Below are 20,539 nucleotides of genomic sequence, written 5' to 3'. Positions count from 1 at the left end.
CGTATCTTTTGCCCTGTTGGTGTTAATTACTGATTTCTCTCATTTCGACTTCCTCTACGTGCCATTGATGGCCCCTGCGTGGGCGTATCTTTTGCCCTGTTGGTGTTAGATTACTGATTTCTCTCATTTCTACTTCCTCTATGTGCCATTGATGGCCCCTGCGTGGGCGTATCTTTTGCCCTGTTGGTGTTAGATTACTGATTTCTCTCATTTCTACTTCCTCTATGTGCCATTGATGGCCCCTGCGTGGGCGTATCTTTTGCCCTGTTGGTGTTAGACTACTGATTTCTCTCATTTCCAGTTCCTCTACGTGCCATTGATGGCCCCTGCGTGGGCGTGATTTGTTGCTCCTGTGTTGTTATAAATTAATAAAAACCACTGAAATACAAACAGTGATTGGGGTATGTTCCAGATCTTTCACCAGGTTATCAACCTTCAAAGATCCACATTTACCTCCTCCAAAGGCTGTGGCCTCCCACGCTGGCGGCAACCAAGACAGTAAACAATCTAGTGCATGGCTGCCCACACCTGCAGATTCCAGTTCCATAGACATGAATGGGAGACTCATATAGAAGGTGGTATATCCCATTCAGGTCTATGACACCCAAAATGAGTCAGAAACCAACCGGGACGGAGGAAGAACTTCCTGAGATCAGAGATATCACCCAGTCCTTACCAGTGATCTGCGGGCAGCAGTGGAGGAAAAGAGACAGCAGGTGGCGCCGAGGATCATCTATAGAACGGCAGGAGTCCTCAAAGAAGTTCTGGAGGCCAGAGGACAACTCCATACTGGACAGCTGAACAGACAGTCCCTTATGGTTCTCCATCAACATCCGGAGGATCAGGAGACCATTGTACACAGAGGAGAAACACCTGCCAGACAATACAGGAAGGGTCATAGTGACACAGAGGAAGGACCACACTGACACAGGTACGGGACAGAGGAAGGACCACACTGACACAGGTACGGGACAGAGGAAGGACCACACTGACACAGGTACGGGACAGAGGAAGGACAACACTGACACAGGTACGGGACAGAGGAAGGACCACACTGACACAGGTACGGGACAGAGGAAGGACCACACTGACACAGGTACGGGACAGAAGAAGGACCACACTGACACAGGTACGGGACAGAGGAAGGACCACACTAACACAGGTACGGGACAGAGGAAGGACCGCACTGACACAGGTACGGGACAGAGGAAGGACCACACTGACACAGGTACGGGACAGAGGAAGGACCACACTGACACAGGTACGGGACAGAGGAAGGACCACACTGACACAGCTAAGGGACAGAGGAAGGACCACACTGACACAGGTACGGGACAGAGGAAGGGCCACACTGACACAGGTACAGGACAGAGGAAGGACCACACTGACACAGGTACGGGACAGAGGAAGGACCACACTGACACAGGTACGGGACAGAGGAAGGACCACACTGACACAGGTACGGGACAGAGGAAGGACAACACTGACACAGGTACGGGACAGAAGAAGGACCACACTGACACAGGTACTTGACAGAGGAAGGACAACACTGACACAGGTACGGGACAGAGGAAGGACCACACTGACACAGGTACGGGACAGAGGAAGGACCACACTGACACAGGTACGGGACAGAGGAAGGACCACACTGACACAGGTACGGGACAGAGGAAGGACCACACTGACACAGGTACGGGACAGAGGAAGGACCACACTGACACAGGTACGGGACAGAGGAAGGGCCACACACTGACACAGGTACGGGACAGAGGAAAGGCCACACTGACACAGGTACGGGACAGAGGAAGGACCACACTGACACAGGTACGGGACAGAGGAAGGGCCACACTGACACAGGTACGGGACAGAGGAAGGGCCACACACTGACACAGGTACGGGACAGAGGAAAGGCCACACTGACACAGGTACGGGACAGAGGAAGGGCCACACTGACACAGGTACGGGACAGAGGAAGGACCACACTGACACAGGTACGGGACAGAGGAAGGACAACACTGACACAGGTACGGGACAGAAGAAGGACCACACTGACACAGGTACGGGACAGAGGAAGGGCCACACACTGACACAGGTACGGGACAGAGGAAAGGCCACACTGACACAGGTACGGGACAGAGGAAGGGCCACACTGACACAGGTACGGGACAGAGGAAGGGCCACACTGACACAGGTACGGGACAGAGGAAGGACCACACTGACACAGGTACGGGACAGAGGAAGGACCACACTGACACAGGTACGGGACAGAGGAAGGACAACACTGACACAGGTACGGGACAGAAGAAGGACCACACTGACACAGGTACTTGACAGAGGAAGGACAACACTGACACAGGTACGGGACAGAGGAAGGACCACACTGACACAGGTACGGGACAGAGGAAGGACCACACTGACACAGGTACGGGACAGAGGAAGGACCACACTGACACAGGTACGGGACAGAGGAAGGGCCACACACTGACACAGGTACGGGACAGAGGAAAGGCCACACTGACACAGGTACGGGACAGAGGAAGGGCCACACTGACACAGGTACGGGACAGAGGAAGGACAACACTGACACAGGTACGGGACAGAGGAAGGACAACACTGACACAGGTACGGGACAGAGGAAGGACCACACTGACACAGCTAAGGGACAGAGGAAGGACCACACTGACACAGGTACGGGACAGAGGAAGGGCCACACTGACACAGGTACAGGACAGAGGAAGGACCACACTGACACAGGTACGGGACAGAGGAAGGACCACACTGACACAGGTACGGGACAGAGGAAGGACCACACTGACACAGGTACGGGACAGAGGAAGGACCACACTGACACAGGTACGGGACAGAGGAAGGACAACACTGACACAGGTACGGGACAGAAGAAGGACCACACTGACACAGGTACTTGACAGAGGAAGGACAACACTGACACAGGTACGGGACAGAGGAAGGACCACACTGACACAGGTACGGGACAGAGGAAGGACCACACTGACACAGGTACGGGACAGAGGAAGGACCACACTGACACAGGTACGGGACAGAGGAAGGACCACACTGACACAGGTACGGGACAGAGGAAGGGCCACACTGACACAGGTACGGGACAGAGGAAGGGCCACACACTGACACAGGTACGGGACAGAGGAAAGGCCACACTGACACAGGTACGGGACAGAGGAAGGACCACACTGACACAGGTACGGGACAGAGGAAGGGCCACACTGACACAGGTACGGGACAGAGGAAGGACCACACTGACACAGGTACGGGACAGAGGAAAGGCCACACTGACACAGGTACGGGACAGAGGAAAGGCCGCACTGACACAGGTACGGGACAGAGGAAGGACCGCACTGACACAGGTACGGGACAGAGGAAGGACCGCACTGACACAGGTACGGGACAGAGGAAGGACAACACTGACACAGGTACGGGACAGAGGAAAGGCCGCACTGACACAGGTACGGGACAGAAGAAGGACCACACTGACACAGGTACTTGACAGAGGAAGGACAACACTGACACAGGTACGGGACAGAGGAAGGACCACACTGACACAGGTACGGGACAGAGGAAGGGCCACACACTGACACAGGTACGGGACAGAGGAAGGACCACACTGACACAGGTACGGGACAGAGGAAGGACCACACTGACACAGGTACGGGACAGAGGAAGGACCACACTGACACAGGTACGGGACAGAGGAAGGGCCACACACTGACACAGGTACGGGACAGAGGAAAGGCCGCACTGACACAGGTACGGGACAGAGGAAGGACCGCACTGACACAGGTACTTGACAGAGGAAGGACCACACTGACACAGGTACGGGACAGAGGAAGGACCACACTGACACAGGTACGGGACAGAGGAAGGACCACACTGACACAGGTACGGGACAGAGGAAGGACCACACTGACACAGGTACGGGACAGAGGAAGGACCACACTGACACAGGTACGGGACAGAGGAAGGACCACACTGACACAGGTACGGGACAGAGGAAGGGCCACACACTGACACAGGTACGGGACAGAGGAAAGGCCACACTGACACAGGTACAGGACAGAGGAAGGACCACACTGACACAGGTACGGGACAGAGGAAGGACCACACTGACACAGGTACGGGACAGAGGAAGGACCACACTGACACAGGTACGGGACAGAGGAAGGACCGCACTGACACAGGTACGGGACAGAGGAAGGACCACACTGACACAGGTACGGGACAGAGGAAGGACCGCACTGACACAGGTACGGGACAGAGGAAGGACCGCACTGACACAGGTACGGGACAGAGGAAGGACCGCACTGACACAGGTACGGGACAGAGGAAGGACAACACTGACACAGGTACGGGACAGAAGAAGGACCACACTGACACAGGTACTTGACAGAGGAAGGACAACACTGACACAGGTACGGGACAGAGGAAGGGCCGCACTGACACAGGTACGGGACAGAGGAAGGGCCGCACTGACACAGGTACGGGACAGAGGAAGGACCGCACTGACACAGGTACGGGACAGAGGAAGGACCGCACTGACACAGGTACGGGACAGAGGAAGGGCCGCACTGACACAGGTACGGGACAGAGGAAGGACCGCACTGACACAGGTACGGGACAGAGGAAGGACAACACTGACACAGGTACGGGACAGAAGAAGGACCACACTGACACAGGTACTTGACAGAGGAAGGACAACACTGACACAGGTACGGGACAGAGGAAGGGCCGCACTGACACAGGTACGGGACAGAGGAAGGGCCGCACTGACACAGGTACGGGACAGAGGAAGGACCGCACTGACACAGGTACGGGACAGAGGAAGGACCGCACTGACACAGGTACGGGACAGAGGAAGGACCGCACTGACACAGGTACGGGACAGACAGAATGAAGGCCATCAGTCCTCATACACAGACAGTAGGTATCGCCCTCACCCCTCCACACTCATCATCTTGGTAATGGCACTGGGGATGGCCCTGAGGAGACTGCTGGAGGTGCTGCTGGCTGCAGATCCAATGCTGGAGAAGATCTCTTTTATCACCTGAGCGTCTCCTGGACTCAGGGTGTTACGTCTGGAAGGTCCCTGAGAATCAGAACCGTCCACACCAGTCAGCACCTTCAGGACCTGCGGGGAATATCAATGTTATCAGATGAAGGAGACAGCAGACATCTGTGGTGTGTAGACTAGACTATGAGTCCTCCACGTACCGCGAGTCCTATGTGCTGAACGGCGGCAGAAGAATGATGTTCCTGCATACACTCCAGCATGGCTCTCACCCCTCCCTTCATGGCAAACAAAACGCGCCAATCATACTTGGACATGACAAGGTACGTCAGCTGAAGAGACGTCACCACCAGCAGCTTGTCCTTCACCTGCGACGTCAGAAGTTCCACCAACATACCCACCATCTTCTTACTGCAAAAGAAAGTGTAGGAGAAAATCCCGGAAGAGGAGACTACAGACTTCACTTCATTCTACAGTGGGAGGAGACTACGGACTTCACTTCATTCTACAGTGGGAGGAGACTACGGACTTCACTTCATTCTACAGTGGGAGGAGACTACGGACTTCACTTCATTCTACAGTGGGAGGAGACTACGGACTTCACTTCATTCTACAGTGGGAGGAGACTACGGACTTCACTTCATTCTACAGTGGGAGGAGACTACGGACTTCACTTCATTCTACAGTGGGAGGAGACTACGGACTTCACTTCATTCTACAGTGGGAGGAGACTACGGACTTCACTTCATTCTACAGTGGGAGGAGACTACGGACTTCACTTCATTCTACAGTGGGAGGAGACTACGGACTTCACTTCATTCTACAGTGGGAGGAGACTACGGACTTCACTTCATTCTACAGTGGGAGGAGACTACGGACTTCACTTCATTCTCCAGTGGGAGGAGACTACGGACTTCACTTCATTCTCCAGTAGGAGGAGACTACGGACTTCACTTCATTCTCCAGTAGGAGGAGACTACGGACTTCACTTCATTCTCCAGTAGGAGGAGACTACGGACTTCACTTCATTCTACAGTAGGAGGAGACTACGGACTTCACTTCATTCTACAGTAGGAGGAGACTACGGACTTCACTTCATTCTACAGTAGGAGGAGACTACGGACTTCACTTCATTCTACAGTAGGAGGAGACTACGGACTTCACTTCATTCTCCAGTAGGAGGAGACTACGGACTTCACTTCATTCTACAGTAGGAGGAGACTACGGACTTCACTTCATTCTCCAGTAGGAGGAGACTACGGACTTCACTTCATTCTCCAGTAGGAGGAGACTACGGACTTCACTTCATTCTCCAGTAGGAGGAGACTACGGACTTCACTTCATTCTCCAGTAGGAGGAGACTACGGACTTCACTTCATTCTCCAGTAGGAGGAGACTACGGACTTCACTTCATTCTCCAGTAGGAGGAGACTACGGACTTCACTTCATTCTCCAGTAGGAGGAGACTACGGACTTCACTTCATTCTACAGTAGGAGGAGACTACGGACTTCACTTCATTCTACAGTAGGAGGAGACTACGGACTTCACTTCATCCTAGGAGGAGACTACGGACTTCACTTCATCCTAGGAGGAGACTACGGACTTCACTTCATCCTAGGAGGAGACTACGGGCTTCACTTCATCCTAGGAGGAGACTACGGGCTTCACTTCATCCTAGGAGGAGACTACGGGCTTCACTTCATCCTAGGAGGAGACTACGGGCTTCACTTCATCCTAGGAGGAGACTACGGGCTTCACTTCATCCTAGGAGGAGACTACGCGCTTCACTTCATTCTACAGTAGGAGGAGACTACGGACTTCACTTCATTCCAGGAGGAGACTACGGACTTCACTTCATTCCAGGAGGAGACTACGGACTTCACTTCATTCCAGGAGGAGACTACGGACTTCACTTCATTCCAGGAGGAGACTATGGACTTCACTTCATTCCAGGAGGAGACTACGGACTTCACTTCATTCCAGGAGGAGACTACGGACTTCACTTCATTCCAGGAGGAGACTACGGACTTCACTTCATTCCAGGAGGAGACTACGGACTTCACTTCATTCCAGGAGGAGACTACGGACTTCACTTCATTCCAGGAGGAGACTACGGACTTCACTTCATTCCAGGAGGAGACTACGGACTTCACTTCATTCCAGGAGGAGACTACGGACTTCACTTCATTCCAGGAGGAGACTACGGACTTCACTTCATTCCAGGAGGAGACTACGGACTTCACTTCATTCCAGGAGGAGACTACGGACTTCACTTCATTCCAGGAGGAGACTACGGACTTCACTTCATTCCAGGAGGAGACTACGGACTTCACTTCATTCCAGGAGGAGACTACGGACTTCACTTCATTCCAGGAGGAGACTACGGACTTCACTTCATTCCAGGAGGAGACTACGGACTTCACTTCATTCCAGGAGGAGACTACGGACTTCACTTCATTCCAGGAGGAGACTACGGACTTCACTTCATTCCAGGAGGAGACTACGGACTTCACTTCATTCCAGGAGGAGACTACGGACTTCACTTCATTCCAGGAGGAGACTACGGACTTCACTTCATTCCAGGAGGAGACTACGGACTTCACTTCATTCCAGGAGGAGACTACGGACTTCACTTCATTCCAGGAGGAGACTACGGACTTCACTTCATTCCAGGAGGAGACTACGGACTTCACTTCATTCCAGGAGGAGACTACGGACTTCACTTCATTCTAGGAGGAGACTATGTGCTTCACTTCATCCTAGGAGGAGACTACGGACCTACGGACTTCACTTCATTCCAGGAGGAGACTACGGACTTCACTTCATCCTAGGAGGAGACTAGGGACTTCACTTCATTCCAGGAGGAGACTACGGACTTCACTTCATTCCAGGAGGAGACTACGGACTTCACTTCATTCCAGGAGACTACGGACTTCATTCTAGGAGAATACGGACTTCATTCTAGGAGAATACGGACTTCACTTCATCCTAGGAGGAGACTACGGACTTCACTTCATTCTAGGAGAATACGGACTTCACTTCATTCTAGGAGAATACGGACTTCACTTCATTCTAGGAGAATACGGACTTCACTTCATTCTAGGAGAATACGGACTTCACTTCATTCTAGGAGAATACGGACTTCACTTCATTCTAGGAGAATACGGACTTCACTTCATTCTAGGAGAATACGGACTTCACTTCATTCTAAGAGAATACGGACTTCACTTCATTCTAAGAGAATACGGACTTCACTTCATTCTAAGAGAATACGGACTTCACTTCATTCTAAGAGAATACGGACTTCACTTCATTCTAAGAGAATACGGACTTCACTTCATTCTAAGAGAATACGGACTTCACTTCATTCTAGGAGGAGACTATGCGCTTCAATTCATCCTAGGAGGAGACTACGGACTTCACTTCATTCTAGGAGGAGACTACGGACTTCACTTCATCCTAGGAGGAGACTACGGGCTTCACTTTATTCTAGGAGGAGACTATGCGCTTCACTTCATCCTAGAAGGAGACTATGCGCTTCACTTCATCCTAGGAGGAGACTACGGACTTCACTTCATTCTAGGAGGAGACTACGGACTTCACTTCATTCTAGGAGGAGACTACGGACTTCACTTCATTCTAGGAGGAGACTACGGACTTCACTTCATTCTAGGAGGAGACTACGGACTTCACTTCATTCCAGGAGACTACGGACTTCACTTCATTCCAAACCAGAGAAAAGATGAATGTTCACACAAAACACTAATACATTTCCACACATGAAGCAAAATGCTGGGAAGGTGTGCAGAGAATGAGGACCTGCTGTAAGTGAATACATTCCTGAGGACCCGGTGTAAGGGAATAGGTTCCCGAGGACCCGGTGTAGGTGAATAGGTTCCCGAGGACCCGGTGTAGGTGAATAGGTTCCCGAGGACCCGGTGTAGGTGAACAGGTTCCCGAGGACCCGGTGTAGGTGGTGTAGATGAACAGGTTCCCGAGGACCCGGTGTAGATGAACAGGTTCCCGAGGACCCGGTGTAGATGAACAGGTTCCCGAGGACTCGGTGTAGATGAACAGGTTCCCGAGGACCCGGTGTAGATGAACAGGTTCCCGAGGACCCGGTGTAGATGAACAGGTTCCCGAGGACCCGGTGTGGATGAACAGGTTCCCGAGGACCCGGTGTGGATGAACAGGTTCCCGAGGACCCGGTGTGGATGAACAGGTTCCCGAGGACCCGGTGTGGATGAACAGGTTCCCGAGGACCCGGTGTGGATGAACAGGTTCCCGAGGACCCGGTGTGGATGAACAGGTTCCCGAGGACCCGGTGTGGATGAACAGGTTCCCGAGGACCCGGTGTGGATGAACAGGTTCCCGAGGACCCGGTGTGGATGAACAGGTTCCCGAGGACCCGGTGTGGATGAACAGGTTCCCGAGGACCCGGTGTGGATGAACAGGTTCCCGAGGACCCGGTGTGGATGAACAGGTTTCCGAGGACCCGGTGTGGATGAACAGGTTCCCGAGGACCCGGTGTAGATGAATAGGCTCCCAGCTCATGTACCCCACTAATACCCGGGGAACATCAGATTGGAGTCACACTGTATAAAGCGATAATCGGGCACCTGAGGGCTGTGTTTTCGGAGGCTCCTCGGGGCCCTTCCTGGTTCAGCTTTCTGTTAACAGATTTCCAGTCACGCTCCAAACCAACATGGAGGACACTAGGTGCCAGAACCCGACAGTTTTCCAGGGATCTCTTTATCTCGGTGTCATCGTCATTGCTCAGTCCTGCAGAAAGACCAAAGACCACTCTAGGATACCAGGGGTGACATACCTGACCCCCTCCATGTCACCGGTCTGGGGAGGATAGACCTCCGTATACCTCCATGTCACCGGTCTGGGGAGGATAGACCTCCGTATACATCTATGTCACCGGTCTGGGGAGGATAGATCTCCATATACCACCCTCCATGTCACCGGTCTGGGGAGGATAGGCCTCCGTATACATCCATGTCACCGGTCTGGGGAGGATAGATCTCCATATACCACCCTCCATGTCACCGGTCTGGGGAGGATAGACCTCCGTATACCTCCATGTCAACAGTCTGGGGAGGATAGACCTCCGTATACCTCCATGTCAACAGTCTGGGGAGGATAGACCTCCGTACACCTCTTCCATGTCACCAGACTGAGGAGGATAGACCTCCGTATACCTCCATGTCACCGGTCTGGGGAGGATAGATCTCCATATACCCCCTCCATGTCACCGGTCTGGGGAGGATAGACCTCCGTATACCTTCATGTCACCGGTCTGGGGAGGATAGATCTCCGTATATCTCCATGTCACCGGTCTGGGGAGGATAGGCCTCCGTATATCTCCATGTCACCGGTCTGGGGAGGATAGACCTCCGTATACCTCCATGTCACCGGTCTGGGGAGGATAGATCTCCATATACCACCCTCCATGTCACCGGTCTGGGGAGGATAGACCTCCGTACACCTCCTCCATGTCACCGGTCTGGGGAGGATAGACCTCCGTATACCTCCATGTCACTGATCTGGGGAGGATAGACCTCTGTACGCCTCCTCCATGTCACTGGTCTTGGGAGGATAGATCTCCGTATGCCTCCTCCATGTCACCGGTCTGTGGAGGATAGACCTCCGTATGCCTACTCCATGTCACCGGTCTGGGGAGGATAGACCTCCGTACACCTCCTCCATGTCACCGGTCTGGGGAGGATAGACCTCCGTATACCTCCATGTCACCGGTCTGGGGAGGATAGACCTCCGTACGCCTCCTCCATGTCACTGGTCTTGGGAGGTTAGACCTCCGTATGCCTCCTCCATGTCACCGGTCTGTGGAGGATAGACCTCCGTATGCCTACTCCATGTCACCGGTCTGGGGAGGATAGACGTCCGTACGCCTCCTCCATGTCACTGGTCTGGGGAGGATAGAACTCCGTACACCTCCTCCATGTCACCGGTCTGGGGAGGATAGACCTCCGTACGCCTCCTCCATGTCACTGGTCTTGGGAGGATAGACCTCCGTATGCCTCCTCCATGTCACCGGTCTGTGGAGGATAGACCTCCGTATGCCTACTCCATGTCACCGGTCTGGGGAGGATAGACGTCCGTACGCCTCCTCCATGTCACTGGTCTGGGGAGGATAGAACTCCGTACACCTCCTCCATGTCACCGGTCTGGGGAGGATAGAACTCCGTACAGCTCCTCCATGTCACCGGTCTGGGGAGGATAGACCTCCGTACACCAGGCTCACGCCCATCCTCACCTCCAGTCTTCTTGTCTCCCTTCTTGGAGAGCTCCATTCCTTCCAGCATGAGAAGTGTGTTCAGTGTCTGCAGATCAGAAGGTCCAGGATCCATCCCCTGCCCTCTTCCCACCTGTGATATGCTGGGGGTGGGGTCAGTGGGAGGGGCACTGTCACCCACACCGGCGATATTATGGGACTTCACCTTTCCATAGAACTGGTTATAGACATGTGAGGTCTGTAGGACGCTCAGAAGTCGGCCATGACAGTTCTGTACAATGAAGGCTAGAATTTCCTGCGCTACGTCCGCAGACACGGACATCTGGAAAGGAGGCAGCCGGCCCTGGAATATGAAGAAGAAGAATTGATGGAAAAAGGAAAGAAGACAAAGTGAAGAATCCAAATATATCACAGATCCACCAATGAAAGCTGACCTCCTCCGAGGAGCCTCCAATCATCTCCATCACTCTCCTCTGAGCCTCCGCCTCCAGCTGCTGGATGAAGAAGAGAATCTCCCACCACTCCTGCCGTCTGATGGTGTCGCCAATACTATCTGGAGGAGACGAGGTGCCGCCATTACTATCTACACGAGACGAGGTGCCGCCATTACTATCTGGAGGAGACGAGGTGCCGCCAACAGTATCTACATGAGACGAAGTGCCGCCATTACTATCTGGAGGAGACGAGGTGCCGCCATTACTATCTACACGAGACGAGGTGCCGCCATTACTATCTACACGAGACGAGGTGCCGCCATTACTATCTACACGAGACGAGGTGCCGCCATTACTATCTACACGAGACGAGGTGCCGCCATTACTATCTACACGAGACGAGGTGCCGCCATTACTATCTACACGAGACGAGGTGCCGCCATTACTATCTACACGAGACGAGGTGCCGCCATTACTATCTACACGAGACGAGGTGCCGCCTCTACTATCTGGAGGAGACGAGGTGCCGCCATTACTATCTGGAGGAGACGAGGTGCCGCCATTACTATCTGGAGGAGACGAGGTGCCGCCATTACTATCTGGAGGAGACGAGGTGCCGCCATTACTATCTACATGAGACGAAGTGCCGCCATTGCTATCTGGAGGAGACGAGGTGCCGCCATTACTATCTACACGAGATGAGGTGCCGCCATTACTATCTGCAGGTACGAGGTGCCGCCATTACTATCTACACGAGACAAGGTGCTGCCATTACTATCTACACGAGACGAGGTGCAGCCATTACTATCTACACGAGACGAGGTGCCGCCATTACTATCTACACGTGACGAGGTGCCGCTAATAGTATCTACATGAGACGAGGTGCCGCCATTACTATCTACACGAGACGAGGTGCAGCCATTACTATCTACACGTGACGAGGTGCCGCTAATAGTATCTACACGAGACGAGGTGCCGCCATTACTATCTACACGAGACGAGGTGCCGCCATTACTATCTACACGAGACGAGGTGCCGCCATTACTATCTACACGAGACGAGGTGCTGTCATTACTATCTGGAGGAGACGAGGTGCCGCCATTACTATCTACATGAGACGAGGTGCCGCCATTACTATCTACATGAGACGAGGTGCCGCCATTACTATCTACATGAGACGAGGTGCCGCCATTACTACCTACATGAGAGGAGGTGCCGCCATTGCTATCTACACGAGACGAGGTGCCGCCATTACTATCTGGAGGAGACGAGGTGCCGCCATTACTATCTGGAGGAGGTGCCGCCATTACTATCTGGAGGAGGTGCCGCCATTACTATCTGGAGGAGGTGCCGCCATTACTATCTGGAGGAGGTGCCGCCATTACTATCTGGAGGAGACGATGTGCCGCCATTACTATCTGGAGGAGACGAGGTGCCACCATTACTATCTACATGAGACGAGGTGCCGCCATTACTATCTGGAGGAGGCGAGGTGCTGCCATTACTATCTGGAGGAGACGAGGTGCCGCCATTACTATCTGCATGAGACGAGGTGCCGCCATTACTATCTACATGAGACGAGGTGCCGCCATTACTATCTACATGAGACGAGGTGCCGCCATTACTATCTGGAGGAGGCAAGGTGCCGCCATTACTATCTGCATGAGACGAGGTGCCGCCATTACTATCTGCATGAGACGAGGTGCCGCCATTACTATCTGCATGAGACGAGGTGCCGCCATTACTATCTACACCTGTCAGGGCAGGAGCTGAGGAACGGACAGGCAGGCCTAATAACAATGTAACGCACTGGCTGACGACAACCATTACCCACAGACCAAAGTCCCTCAGGGCGCGGAGTCTAAGTCCCAGGCTGCCCTTCACCAGGGCCCCTGATGGTGGGGATGGACTTGACGCAGCCAGGAACCAGGTCGCGCCCCCCCGAGGCACCCCAGCTGCGGTAATGGCCGCCGCCAATGGCGTGTAGCTAGTGGAAGAGACAATAGTCGGGCAGGCCGGGTCGACAACAACGAGACAAAACGGTACAGGACAGCAGACAAGAATCACAGGTCACGGGCCGGGATCAGCAACAGAGGGTCAGATCAAAGGAGAACACAAAGAATAGTCGAGTAACAAGCCGAGTCAGATTCCAGGAGAGTCACGAGAGTCAGAACAGAGTAATAGCAACACAAAGACACAAGACACAAGTGCAAAGAGCATGTGCGGACCACAGGCTTATATGTAATCAGCCACACCCCTCTGGGGGATGGACCTCAGAGACCAGAAGGCATAAAAGATTCCCACCATGCTCTGCAGAAATCCAAGATGGACGCCAGCACATGGAGTAACAGACCTCTGGGAAAAGGTAGGACCTTGACAGTACCTCCTCCTCAAGGGCTCCTCCCCCTCCGCGGCTCAACAAAAGGTTTCTGAGGAAAGCGGGTATGAAAAGCGGAGGGCAGGAGCATGGACATCCGTGGAAGGAACCCAGGAACGCTCCTCGGGACCATAACCGCGCCAATGAACCAGGAACTGCAATCGAACGCGCACCAATCGAGAGTCCAGGATCCGGCTCACCTCATACTCCTCATGACCGTCAACCCGGATGGGATGGGGCCGAGGCAGAGAGGTAGTGAAGCGATTGCAGACCAGAGGTTTCAACAGGGATACATGGAAGGTATTGGAGATCCGCATCCCAGGAGGAAGGGCAAGGGCATAGGCCACCGGATTCACCTTGCGGAGAATGCGAAAAGGACCAACAAAATGGGGGGCTAGTTTGGGTGTGGGCACCCGAAGATTGAGGTTGCGAGTAGACAACCACACCCGATCGCCGACCTGGTATGAAGGAGCGGGCAACCGTCTGCGATCAGCCTGGAACTTCTGGCGCTGAGCTGAGTCCCTCAAGGCCCTCTGGATCTGCCCCCATGAAGAACGCAGGGCAGCAAGATGGTTCTCCACAGCCGGAATGTCCTGTGGTGAGAACCTCTCAGGTAATACTGTGGGTTGGAACCCATAGTTGGCCATGAAGGGAGACATCCCGGAGGAGGAGTTGACAGCCGAGTTCCTGGCAAACTCTGCCCAAGGCAGGAGATCGGCCCAATCGTCCTGATGGTCTGAAATATAACACCGAAGGAATTGTTCTAAGGCCTGAATGGAACGCTCCGCAGCCCCATTGGACTGCGGGTGGTAGGATGAAGAAAAGGAGAGACTAATACCCAACTGGGAGCAGAAGGCACGCCAGAATCTGGACACAAAGTGACTCCCGCGGTCCGAGACAATCACCTTGGGCAACCCATGCAGGCGAAAAATCTCCCTGGAAAAGACCGTGGCCAGTTCTTACGCTGTTGGTAATTTCTTTAGTGGAATGCAATGGCACATCTTAGAAAAACGATCGACGACCATGAGAATGACCGTATGACCCCGAGACACCGGGAGCTCTACAATAAAGTCCATACCCAGGTGTGACCAAGGACGCTCCCCTTTAGGAATGGGTTGCAGGAGACCCAATGGGAGATGCCGTAGAGATTTATTCTGGGCGCAGATGGAACATGCCGCTACATAAGAGGCAATGTCGGCACGGAGGGTTGGCCACCAGAATAAGCGAGACACGACCCAGAACAACTGGTTCCTCCCCGGATGCCCAGCAGTTTTGGAGTTATGGTAGGTACGCAGCAGGCGGGTGCGCAATCCCTCGGGTACGAAGCATCTACTCTCCGGTCTCTCAGGAGGAGCGTCAGTTTGAGCCGCCAAAATCTGCTCCCCAAGAGGAGAAGTCAGACTGGTGCAAATGGCAGCCAGGATCTGATCCGGAGGTATAACCGAGGTTGGCTCAGAGTCCTCCCTGGACAACTCCGAGTATTGCCGTGATAATGCATCAGCCCTGACATTCTTGGAACCAGGCAAATATGAAACCACATAATTGAAGCGTGACAAGAACAAGGCCCATCTGGCCTGACGAGGCGTCAACCTCTTAGCCTCCGAGAGATATGTGAGGTTCTTGTGCTCAGTAAGAACTAGGACCGGAACCACAGAACCCTCTAGCAGATGCCTCCATTCCTTGAGAGCCAGAATAATGGCCAACAACTCCCTGTCTCCAATCTGGTAGTTGCACTCTGCGGAGGAAAGCTTCTTGGAGTAGAACCCACAGGGAAGTAGGGGTCCCTCGGGTGACCGACGCTGAGACAAGAGGGCTCCCACTCCCGTCTCAGATGCATCAACCTCGAGGACAAAAGGCAACCCAGGATTGGGATGAGACAGAATCGGGGCCAAAGCGAAGGTGGATTTCAGGGCCTCGAAGGCTGAGATGGCCTCGGATGGCCACTCATGAGGGTTACTGCCCTTCTTGGTTAGATCAGAGAGAGGTTTCGCCAACGTGGAGAAGTTCCTGATGAACTTACGATAGTAGTTGGCTAAACCCAGAAAGCGCTGAATGGGCCAAAGACCATTAGGATGAGGCCACTGCAGAACCGCCGCAACCTTCTGAGGGTCCATGGAGAATCCCTCCGCGGAAATGACGTAGCCCAAAAAGGCAACCTGGGACCGGAGGAATTCACACTTCTTGAGCTTACAAAAGAGTTTGTTCTCCCGTAATCGTTGCAGCACCCGCTTGACATCCTGGATATGGGACTCCATGGAGGTAGAGTAAACCAGGATGTCATCCAGGTAAACCACCACGCACTGCTGCAACAAATCACAAAGGACATCGTTTATGAATTCCTGAAAGACCGCGGGCGCGTTACACAACCCGAAGGGCATCACCAGGGATTCATAGTGCCCGGTTCTGGTGTTAAACGCGGTCTTCCACTCATCCCCCTGTCTGATCCGTACGAGGTTGTACGCAGCCCTAAGGTCGAGTTTGGTAAAGACTGTTGCTCCCTTAAGGCGGTCGAACAACTCAGTAATCAAGGGAATCGGGTAGGCATTCTTGATGGTAATCCGATTGAGACCCCTATAATCGATGCAAGGCCTCAATTCCCCACCTTTCTTCTCTACGAAATAAAAGCCCGCTCCTGCTGGGGAAGTAGACTTACGAATGTGCCCCCGGGAAAGCGCATCCACCACGTACTCCTCCATGGCCTTATTCTCCACAACCGAGAGAGGATACACCCTGCCATGCGGAGGAATGGCACCGGGTTGCAAGGATATGGCGCAGTCGTAAGGACAATGAGGAGGTAAGGCACCAACGCGTACCTTATCAAACACGTCCCGGTACTCCCCATAGTCGGGGCAACGCAGAGTCCGAGGAGGCACACAACACCTTACCCGGCCCCACACTGTGGAGACCACGAGAGAATCTTGGCTGTTTGCCAATTGAAGGTTGGATTGTGCCTCTGGAGCCAGGGATACCTCAAAACCACCGAATAGTGTGGGGAAGAAATCACCTGAAAACAGGCCAACTCCCTGTGAACAGCCCCAATAGCTACCTCCACCGGCAGAGTCTCCTGGGTAACCTGCGGCGGTTGCAGGGGCCTGCCATCTATTGCTTCGAAAACCAATGGGGTAGCTTGAGCCTGCAGGGGAATGGAGTGCTGTGCAGCAAACGAGCTGTCCAAGAACAACCCACCGGCCCCAGAATCTACCAAAGCCTGGGCCGTCACCGAGCCCTCCGTCCAAGAAAGGATCACGGTGATCAGTGGTTTCTCCTTGCGGCACGCCGGGGACGAGGAAACTCCACCCAAGATCTGTCCCCAACAGGATCTCAGGTGCGAGCGTTTCCCGGACGGACCGGAAAAGACTGACGAAAGTGCCCACCGAGGCCACAGTACAGGCAGCGACCCTCCCGACGCCGAGCGGCCCGCTCTCCCTCGGAAAGGTGAGCAAACCCCAGCTGCATGGGCTCACCCCCAGACAAGCTATTCCCAGGAGGCGTGGGAGGAGAGGGAGGAATGGGTGGGACAGAAAACGCAGGTGCCAGTCGATTGGAAGGCCTCCGCAGGCGTTCCTTGAGTGAAGGCCTCTCCCTGAGCCTGGTATCAATCAGGATCAGGAAAGAGATGAGCTCCTCCAACTCCCTAGGCAGTTCCTTAGCTGCAATCACGTCCTTCAATGTGTCAGAAAGACCATGGGAAAATGCAGCCACCAGAGCCTCATTGTTCCAACCCACCTCTGCTGCCAGGGTACAAAACTCTATGGCGTACTCGGCCACGGTCCGTGAACCCTGATGCATGCTCATGAGCAGCTTGGCAGCCGAGGCGGAGCGAGCCGGTATGTCGAATACCCTACGGAAAGCATCGACAAAACCGGAAAACCATGGATCACTGGGTCATTCCTCTCCCATAAGGGATTCGCCCAGGCCAAGGCCTTGTCTGAGAGTAGCGATGTTAGGAACCCCACCTTTGACCTCTCAGACGGAAAAGCGTAGGGTATTAGTTCAAATAAATACCCACCTGGTTGAGGAACCCACGACACTGACTAGGCTCACCCCCAAAGCGCTGTGGAAGAGGGGCAGAACCAGTCATACCTCTGGGTGCCGCCGATGTAGCCGCCGAGGTGATGGGCGCAATAGGCGGAGAAGCAGCGGGAGAGACCACCGGAGTGACTACCGGCCTAATAGCACCAGGAGCAAGGTGTGCAGTGCGTGCAAGCAGAGTTTGCAACGCCTGAGCGAACTGATCCAACAGGTGATCCTGTTGATCGAGTCTGGCGACTAGCGTTGGGAGCGAAGGCGTACCTGCACCGTCAGGGTTCATGGCACTTGTGTAATGTCAGGGCAGGAGCTGAGGAACGGACAGGTAGGCCTAACAATGTAACGCACTGGCTGACGACAACCACCACCCACAGACCGAAGTCCCTCAGGGCGCGGAGTCTAAGTCCCAGGCTGCCCTTCACCAGGGCCCCTGATGGTGGGGATGGACTTGACGCAGCCAGGAACCAGGTCGCGGCCCCCGAGGCACCCCAGCTGCAGTAATGGCCGCCGCCAATGGCGTGTAGCTAGTGGAAGAGACAATAGAGTAGTCGGGCAGGCCGGGTCGACAACAACGAGACAAAACGGTACAGGACAGCAGACAAGAATCACAGGTCACGGGCCGGGATCAGCAACGGAGGGTCAGATCAAAGGAGAACACAAAGAATGGTCTAGTCACAAGCCGAGTCAGATACCAGGAGAGTCACGAGAGTCAGAACAGAGTTATAGCAACACAAAGACACAAGACACAAGTGCAAAGAGCATGTGCGGGCCACAGGCTTATATGTCATCAGCCACACCCCTCTGGGGGATGGACCTCAGAGACCTGAAGGCATAAAAGATTCCCACCATGCTCTGCAGAAATCCAACATGGACGCCAGCACATGGAGTAACAGACCTCTGGGAAAAGGTAGGACCTTGACAACACCCTGTTCCAAATTATTCTGCAAATTCTATTTGTCACAAAGATGAAATATTTTGTTTTTCAGTGTAACTCATGGATGGCATTGTGTGTCAGGGCTCTTTTGATCACTGAAAACAATCTGGGGCACCTGTGATCATTAGATTGGCCGGTGAGCCCAATTTCAGGAAAAACTCCTAAAGGACGGCGTTCCACATTATTAAGCAGAGCGCCATTTTCCAGCAATATGGGGAAGAAAAAGGATCTCTCTGCTGCCGAAAAGAGTGAAATAGTTCGATGCCTTGGACGAGGGATGAAAACATTCGATATTTCAGGAAAACGTAAGCGTGATCATCGCGCTATGAAGAGATTTGTGGCGGATTCAGAGCACAGACGGGTTGGTGCAGATAAAGGCACATTGAGGGAGATTTCTGCCAGATCCATGCATCGGATCAAGAGAGCAGCTGCTAAAATCCCATTACAGAGCAGCAAACAGATATTTGAAGCTGCTGGTGCCTCTGGAGTCCCACGGACATCAAGGTGTAGAGTCCTCCAGAGTCCTGCAACTGTGCAGAAACCTTCTATTCGGCCACCACTAACCAATGCTCACAAGCAGAAACGGCTGCATCGGGCAGAAAAATACATGAAGACTGATTTTCAAACAGTCCTGTTCACTGATGAGTGCCGTGCGACCCTGGATGGTCCAGATGGATGGAGTAGTGGATGGTTGGTGGACGGCCACCCTGTTCTAACAAGGCTACGACGTCAGCAAGGCGGTGGTGGAGTCATGTTTTGGGCCAGAATCATGGGAACAGAGCTGGTCGGCCCCTTTAGGGTCCCCGAAGGTGTAAAGATGACCTCTGCAAAGTATGTGGAGTTTATGACTGACCACTTTCTTCCCTGGTACAGAAGGAAGAACTATGCTTTCCGTAATAAAATCATCTTCATGCATGACAATGCACCATCTCATGCTGCAAAGAATACCTCCGCATCAATGGCTGCTATGGGGATAAAAGGAGAGAAAGTCATGGTGTGGCCTCCATCCTCCCCTGACCTCAATCCTATGGAGAACCTTTGGAGAAAGTCATGGTGTGGCCTCCATCCTCCCCTGACCTCAATCCTATGGAGAACCTTTGGAGAAAGTCATGGTGTGGCCTCCATCCTCCCCTGACCTCAATCCTATGGAGAACCTTTGGAGCATCCTCAAGCAAAAGATCTATGAGGGTGGGAGGCAGTTTACACCCAAACAGCAGCTCTGGGAGGCGATTCTGACATCTTGCAAACAAATTCCAGCAGAAACTGTCCAAAAACTGCCAAGTTGAATGGATGAAGACTTGTGATCTGCTATCAGATAAGGGCTCCTATGTTACAATGTAACGTGACGCTTCAAATGTTTACAAAGTTACAATGTTGGCAAAAGTTGGATTGAAATCGCTTTTGATTTCAGTAAATTTGCTGCAAACACAACAAATGACAACTTTCAGTTCTTTACAACCT

The 20,539-nt window shown here is 53.4% G+C and overlaps 1 protein-coding gene across 3 annotated transcripts in view; it reads right to left on the bottom strand.

The window, feature by feature from the left end:
* The window catches only part of LOC149429846 (cullin-9-like), a 53,963-nt gene that overhangs the window by 9,640 nt on the left and 23,784 nt on the right, over nt 1-20,539 (bottom strand). The window contains exons 6-11 of one of the 3 annotated variants that reach the window (XM_089666408.1): nt 11,739-11,887; nt 11,326-11,647; nt 9,662-9,824; nt 5,245-5,452; nt 4,971-5,161; nt 677-873 (exon numbers count right to left, since the gene is read on the bottom strand). In XM_089666408.1, coding sequence (XP_089522534.1) covers nt 677-873; nt 4,971-5,161; nt 5,245-5,452; nt 9,662-9,824; nt 11,326-11,647; nt 11,739-11,887 — 1,230 coding nt within the window. Of the gene's footprint in view, nt 1-676; nt 874-4,970; nt 5,162-5,244; nt 5,453-9,661; nt 9,825-11,325; nt 11,648-11,738; nt 11,948-20,539 lie in introns of all 3 variants that reach the window. The other 2 variants (XM_089666407.1, XM_089666409.1) reach the window with 2 other exon arrangements.

This window comes from Staurois parvus, unplaced genomic scaffold (assembly GCF_062004578.1).
Source record: "Staurois parvus isolate SC_StPar_1 unplaced genomic scaffold, SC_StPar_1.0 ptg002692l, whole genome shotgun sequence".
Classification (NCBI taxonomy): domain Eukaryota; kingdom Metazoa; phylum Chordata; class Amphibia; order Anura; family Ranidae; genus Staurois; species Staurois parvus.
Note: the sequence above shows the minus strand (reverse complement) of the source record. Positions and strands in the feature narration are given on the sequence as shown.